General features: G+C 37.1%; 1 protein-coding gene across 1 annotated transcript in view; it reads right to left on the bottom strand.

Moving 5' to 3' along the window:
- The window catches only part of LOC104547978 (excitatory amino acid transporter 1-like), a gene marked incomplete at its 3' end in the record, with an annotated part of 43218 nt that extends 36081 nt beyond the window's left edge, over positions 1–7137 (bottom strand). Inside the window, exon 1 of the mRNA XM_010193872.1 lies at positions 6957–7137. Coding sequence (XP_010192174.1) covers positions 6957–7137 — 181 coding nt within the window. The remainder of the gene's footprint in view (positions 1–6956) is intronic.
- Positions 7138–7776: the final 639 nt, after the last annotated feature.

The following is a 7776-nucleotide window of genomic DNA, read 5'->3' as shown; positions in this document are numbered from 1 at the left end:
TTTCCCTATTTTCCATAGCTTCTTCCATATTCCATATAGACTAATTTTGTTGTATCGATGACTAATTTAAAACTCCTTGGTCAGAATCCTATTTTTTTTTCTAATACACATTGTAGACAGCATAGCATATTCTGTGAACTACACACTTGAAGAAATTATTATAGAAGGAAGAAATGTCTTAGCTCCTTACTGTTTTTCTTTATTTTCACTTGCATTGCCTTACTGATTCACAGCTCTGCGTTGAACTGAGCTGTAATATGCTGAGAAACTATATCACACTGTATGCTAAATCCCACAGAATCATAGAATGACAGAATCATTTAGACTGGAAAAGACTTGTAAGATCATCAAGTCCTACTGTTAACCTAACACTGCCAAGTCCACCACTAAACCATGTCTCTAAGCATCTCATCTACCTATCTTTTAAATACCTCCAGAGATGGTGACTCTACCACTTCCTCTTCCAATGCTTGACAACCCTTTTGGTAAATAAATTTTTCCTAATGTCCAATCTAAACCTCCCCTGGTGCAACTTAAGGCTATTTCCTCTTGTCCTATCACTTGTTACTTGGCAGAAGAGAACCCACCTCACTACAACCTCCTTTCAGGCAGTTGTAGAGTCAATAAGGTCTCCCCTCAGCCCTCTCTTCTCCAGACTAAACAACCACAGTTCCCTCAGATTCTCCTCATAAGACCTGTACTCCAGACCCCTCACCAGCTTTGTTGCCCTTCTCTGGACACGCTCCAGTGCCTCAGTGTCCTTCTTGTTGAGAGACGATTACTCAGCTGTAATCTGAAATTGAATGAAATACAAAATCTGAAGGGAATCCACAGTAAACAAAAGGAATTGGGAGAATGGATAGAGGTTATACACAACTAGTGTGACTGCATGGATTATTTTATGCAGTTGATGGTTCCCAAATACCAAATTTTTTTAATGTGTGAAAAAAAAACCAAAACCAAAATCTTTCAGCTGCTGATGTACAAGTCAGTGCTACAGTACATTTATCACAATGCCTGCATTTATATCTTACATTTTTAGCAGCCTTAGTAACATCCAGAAGACCTAATTTCTTTATTTTCCTCTCTTTAATGTTAGATTTCTTTGTATAGTTTTTCAAAAGCACTTTAGTTTGATTCACCAAAAAGATCAGTATTTTATAAAAATATTTTTGCTTTGGTATCATAAAATCCCTGGAAACATTTATGTGCCTGGTTATTTCAAGAAATTGTGTGAGAAATTTAAGCCACACGAAAGAAAGTTTCAGGAATTCATAAACAACTAAACAGCTACACCTTCATTGTGGCCATCTCATAAGCATTCCAGTGCAGATGACAACTCATTCCAGCTTTACAATAGCTAGGGTGCTACTAGGGATCTAATAACGTTAAACATTTACTCAGCATACAAATCATTGGTACATTGGTTATGATTTTGTACCACTTTGCAGTCACCATAATGACTCCAGTACATGCTTACTGAAAAGTGGAAAGGATTGGCAAGCACTAATACTAATTCATTTGATGCTGAAATACCTTTTTAGTCCTCTTTGATGCTCAATAAATATTTTTTTTTACAGTCTTTGAGATGTTTCTGTTGTAACATACATTATACAGCATTTTATGCTTGTATTCTACTGGCATTCAAGGAATTTTCTTATAAAATCTCTGAGAAACCCAATAAACATCCTAAATGTCTCATGTAGTTACTTTCCTGCATTCCACCCACAATAGCCTTGAAATCTGCTTTGTAAGAAGTGATATTACATAAATAAATTTAAATATAATTTCTAGAGAGAATTTTGAGAATCTCAGCTAAGTTTTCACAAGCTGTATGGAGAGTGCAGTGAATGTATTTCTCTGAGTAGTTTTATGACCACTCCACTACTCATACTACTTTTGAGCGTCACTATGCAAGCCCACTAATTTGACAATTTAGAGCAAATAAGAAGGTAGTAAGTCTAAGCACATTCTAAGTCTTTACTGTGCATATATACATAGCTGCTGTCTCCAGAATGCACAGTTGTGATTCACAAAGTAGCCAAATTTACTGTTGTTACTCTGTGCCATGTCCAACAACCAGTGCTGTTTCATTTCAGCAACACCAGAGTGTACAGTAAGATAATAAATTAATATAGTTTTATTTTGCAAGTAACTGCTAAGCAAGCATGCTGACCATGTTTTGCAGTCTAGTTTTTATTACTGGCTACTTAATAACAGAATTAAAGTTCTTTTTATTTCTAGACTTTTTTTTCCTTTTTGAAAAGGGACCTCTTCTTTGAATTAGGTGTTACTCTGCACCTTAAGGTGTTTGTTTATGTTTTTTTTCCCCCAAATTATAACAACTTCTTAACTTCAAAAAGAGATAAGTCTTTGCGTAGCATTATTTTCAGAAGATTACTTGGGAAGGTTTTGTCAGTCAGTGAGAAAGCAATTGTGCTGGGCAGGTTCTTTTGGAGAGCACTGAGACAGAGGCAGCCTCTGAGTTTAGCATAAATAGAATTAATTTCTCCTTAGCTGTCCCCAAGCTGACTTGATTTTCTTACATATATCTTAATATTTTGTATGGTATCACATTCCTCTGATTATAATTTATAATATTCTCTCACCTAGGACTGACCTCCCGCAGCTGTTTCTCCTGTAGTGATGGGTCTTTGCTTTGTTCTCATGCAAATTTTACTGAGGCTGCCTTAGGCACCGTCATCATGTTCATTGTCAATGTGTAGTGGGGTCAAATACCCTTCCCTGCCTATGTTAACCTCAGACTTAAGTGGATACAGAGGATCTGCCAGTAGCAGGAAAGATGTCACTTAAACACACAGGAGACTGTCTTTTTTGTGGGTGTTATCCAGGATTCTGTCTACCTGTGTGAATGACAGACTTGTACCTTCTAGGACTCACTTCAGACTATTGGTCAGACCACGAGTGTGTTGAGACTGGAGAATCTGATTTCACTCTTCAGATATTTTAGGGGTTTTGTGGGATTTTTGCCTTCTGTATTATGAAGGATCATCTGCAGGCTTTATTTATCTCTGCTTCTTTCAGGGACAGAGACATTGGCAATGCCTTCATCTCTCCTGTCTTCTTCCTGTACTTTTAACTACTTTTTGAAATAAAGATGTTGGAAATGTTTGGAACCTTATATATCGTGCAAGGTGTCATAGAACACATATTGTATGGGTCTACTTTCCACATCTATTGTGAGATTGCCGACAATTACAGAAGACTGTGTTTAATGATGCTGACAGTCCTGCACTCCCTTTGATGGACAGGTAGCCAGAACACAGAACTGCATCCACCTCTGTCTCTCTTGAGACATTGTCCCAGTGGACAGCTACAGCACACAACTTCGGCAGTGTGAAGGGGATTTCAGCTAGCACTTTTGAGCTATATTGGATTCATCACTATGCAGAAACTGCTTTTTACAGCACTTGCTCCACAACCTACCCCCTCTACTTCACTGAGCCCCTCAATTAAAACAGTATTTCTCTGTGAACAGCTTCTCAGGATCTCTGCTCAGCAGCTCTATGTGTCTCAATCTTTCCTTCCATACAAGTTCAGAATCCACAGGAGATTCTTTGGCATTTAGGAGTCCTGCCAGAGTCTGGGCTCCTGTGGCATTTTTGGAAAATGGGAGGTAAGTAGCAGAGAATCAAGACAGTCTGCTGAAGGAAGGGTATCTGAAAGGAAGGCATTTTGAGGACAGAATGATGGAGCTAAGTAGCGTGGGAGAGAGGGCACTGCCTGAGATTTTGCCAGTAATTTGGCTAGTACTTCAAAGTTTCTAAGACTTCCTGCAGATTTTCCATGACCCACCATGACCCCTAGCCTACCTTAAATTGCTCCTGGTCATTGTGACACTCTGAATTTGCCAGTGGACAGCTCTCCAAGTTCACCTCACATAATTGTTCTCATCTATTGGCTCTTGCCAAGATCCACTGCAGAAAACTAATTTAATATTTCTAGGTGTACCAACAGAAGAAAGAAACTGAAGAAAGAAGAAGTCTGAAAAGAAGAATCTGAAAAATGGCGTCATTACTCACTTACTAACCATGCTATTCTCAAAGTTTTTCAAAGGGTTTGAAAGCAGTTCAAATTTCACTGAAAATAGCAACAATGATGGTAATGATGATGGGCAAGACAGACTCTACCTATGCAGAATGTGAAGTCAGAAGGACCTTTTGTGAGGTTTCTGAAAAATGTAGAATAGTGCTAAGTAATTCTCAACATGAAGCATAACTTCTCACATCTTCATAATTAGATTTTTAAAGATTAATTGGTTTTGTATTGTAGCAGCTAGTGAATTCAGTTTGGAATCCAGTTCAGAATCAGAGCAACCACAGAAGTTGGGACAAATGGCTGTATTTGTCCTTATCATGGGAATGCCAGAAAATCTCTACTCTACCAGTATGCGACACAAGCAAGTGCATGTTGCAGCTACCCGCTTCATAACAAAGTGCATGTTTCCACAGACACAAACTCAAGTGCCCATTATAAACTACAGTCCTGAAACTGGGCTAAGACATATGGTTCTATCCACTTAACCTCTACCACTACCAATCCTGCTCAGCAAAGAAATCGGACATGCTGTATTAAATAGGTTTCTTCGTCTCAGTTCCTTGACAAAAGAGGCCTGAAATAAATGTTTCTGAAGAAATATTGCTCTCTTTAAGCTAAAATTTTACTTTTCCTGAGTTTAGTCTTTATGGAAATTGCTGAACTGACTGAAAATTGATGTCATCTGTCTGTTTAGATTGCAGAGTGCATTAAGCATAATTTCTTGTAAATTATTCAACCCTGGTCTGAGTATAGTTTGGTTTCCACTTGCATTCACATCTAGGCATCTCTGATGAGGTTAATTTGGGTTAATTTTGTAATGTTGATTACTGTCTGCTAGGAAAAGGATCAAGCCCACCATCTGATTTTCCACAGATCACCAAACAACTGAAAGATGATAACAATTTAGTCCTTGCCAAACTAGACAGATGGAGTTCAACCACTGAGTGTGTTCCAAACCCTTCAGCCAACTGTTCCCTACTTCTGAATACTTTCACAGTGGCAAAAAACTCTCTGAAAAACCCCCAAATCTTACCTTCTTATGAACTATCAGATGCAAACTTACCAATCTAATCATATATATACTGTAAAATTACACCACGAAGGACAAACATGAGAAGATTTTTGAGTATTCCATCATAGTAATGATAAGATCTTTTCCCACATATTACACCAGATACGTCTGTATGTTCATGAACAGATTTGGAGCAGCCAGCACATCCCATGCTGCACATTTCCATTAGTTCCCCAACTTGTGTTCCAGCCTTGCTGGCACTATGCTGTTGCTGTAGGTGGTAGTGGAGCTGTGGGCAGACATTTGTCACTAGTCATCTAAAGTTAATAGGAACATACAATAACAGTAAAAAAACTTGTCCAGCCTACATTTCTGTTCCCATATTGCCAGATTTATGAGAGCCACGCTGGAGCTAGTTGACAGTGAAAAAATTGCAAAAGCTCGTGGTCTTGTGCAGTATAGACAGGTGACAATCAAAGAATTGAAATCCTTTGAGGTTGGACAGTGTTTCAATACCTGCTTAATTTTTTCTGCCTTGTGTGCCAGTTGTAGATAAAATACCTAAATATTTTACCCCTGATATTAATGGAGTTTTTTTGCATTGAACAGATTCTTACTTAGGAAATAAAAGCAGTTGTGATCAAATACTGTTGATAAATATGACAGACTGAAATTTCTGTTATAGCAACAAAGTACTTTATTTTACCAGTATGCAAAGTAATATAGTTGTCTCCCAGAAAAAGACCATCAGACCTGAAACTGATATAAAATAACCCTGCAGATGTAGTATCAAGCAACAAATGGTAAAGCCCTAAAATTTTAATTCCTAAACAAGTTGTAGAAACATAGCAAGCAGAATTATATGAAACAACATTATCAAGGACATTAGGGCCTACATTTGTGTAGGATATCTATACCCTTTAAGTGCTAACATTTGGGTTTTCATGAGCAGATTAACAGTTTAGGATTTTAAACTAATTAGAAAATAAAAATGAGAGTCATACTATAGAGCCATAATATTCTTGCTCACACTATAAGAATGTTTCCTGAAACATTTGGTGTCATTTAGAAAATCAGTAGTTAAAGGAAAATTGCAAAAAGTGATAATGTAATTATATGAAGAAAAATTTGTTTTAAATTGTTTTTCTCAGGAAATTCTCTCTCTAATGTAAATTCAAAACATGAAGCAACAGTAAATTTTAAATGGACGTTTTGGTGCATTCCAAAACTAAACGTTGTTTGATGTTCTGGATTCCTCTCCATACACTCTAAAAAGGCATTTAATCAGGTGCTATCTTGCAGTCCTTTGAATAAGTATCATTGCCATTGTTGCCACAATTGCATCTGAAAGATGCATGTGTAAGATTGTGAGTGACTGGAAGAGCATAAGCTTGCACTTAAGTTTGATTGTTTTGCAGTTATCAAGGGAAAACTGGAAAGATTGAGGCTCTAATATATACCTTTGCTTAGAAATGTCACTCCATTTCTTTCCTTGAGGATTTATGTTTGTCATTGCAAGGAGTAATTTTTTGATATATTACATAAATAAAAGTTACATCCTAAGCATTTTGCTGCAGCTGGTTTTGGTAGAAAAATATTTCATTGAAAACATTCAATTCAGTTATTGTGTCTGATTCTTTAAGAGAAGAATCCATAAAACAGCTGATTTTTTTCACCAAATTTCTCCTTAGGAATACTAGAACAATTAAAATACCTCTTCCCTAAACTTCAACATGCAGCTGTCAAAGCCAAAACACTCCAAGCCAGAACATTCTTATCAGTGCAGAAGAATTCGGGATCTCATTTGTAATGCAAATCACCCAGGCAAATCGTCATTGTAAAATGCACTGGAGAACAGAATATTCCTGTTGAACAAATTACTCACCGAGAATCACAGCAACAACGGTGAAGAGCACAAAGGCGTTCCTCAATAAATAACTTTTAACATCATCCTTTGTTATGCTCTGCACTTTTTTTTTTGCCAAAAGTGTACGTTTCCGGACTCCTTGTTGAATGCGCTCCATCCTACTTCCAGGTTTTGGATCTTCTCCGTTACCTTTAGTCATCTGTCTTGCAGAAGCTTTTCTTTTACAATTAACTTATGTCAATATCCCTTCAGAAAAGTGGAAGACTCTTTTCCGGGGGAGGTACTGGAGAAACCTGCAAGACAAAAAATATCAGATATTGCAGATATTAGAGGAAAGATTAACCACGCGTTTACATGGAAGCAAATATTCCTCACGTTTCAGTTAACCATAATATTTGTACTATTTAAGTTTTTGATTGCAGTTTTGGATAAATAGCCTCAATGGCTGCTAAAGAACTATTTGAAAGAAGGATTATATGGACTGATCAGATGTGTCCTGTGTCTTCAGAAATTAATCTGAATTGCTGTTATGCTGAAAAACCCAGGAGTAACTTTTTTATTTTTTTTTTCAGTTGCTAGAGATATACTAATATAAAATTAGTAAATTCATACAGGCGTGAGGTGCTACAATGTTTAGAACTATCTGTCAGGCTTACTTTTCGTCTGCTTAGCAGACCTATAACATCTGGAAGAAAAGTCTAGCTCACCTTCACATTGACCATTGGAAAGAAATATTTTGCTTGAACTGGTACATTTAAAATATTCTGCATTTCAGATGTTTTTAAATTGTTGGATACAGTGGCTGAATTCCTCCTTTTCACATAGCAAAATGCAGCGG

Source organism: Mesitornis unicolor, unplaced genomic scaffold (genome assembly GCF_000695765.1).
Source record: "Mesitornis unicolor isolate BGI_N332 unplaced genomic scaffold, ASM69576v1 scaffold12641, whole genome shotgun sequence".
In the NCBI taxonomy this organism is placed as follows: Eukaryota; Metazoa; Chordata; class Aves; order Mesitornithiformes; family Mesitornithidae; genus Mesitornis; species Mesitornis unicolor.
The sequence above is the reverse complement of the archived record's forward strand: the minus strand, read 5'-3'. Positions and strand labels throughout refer to the sequence as shown.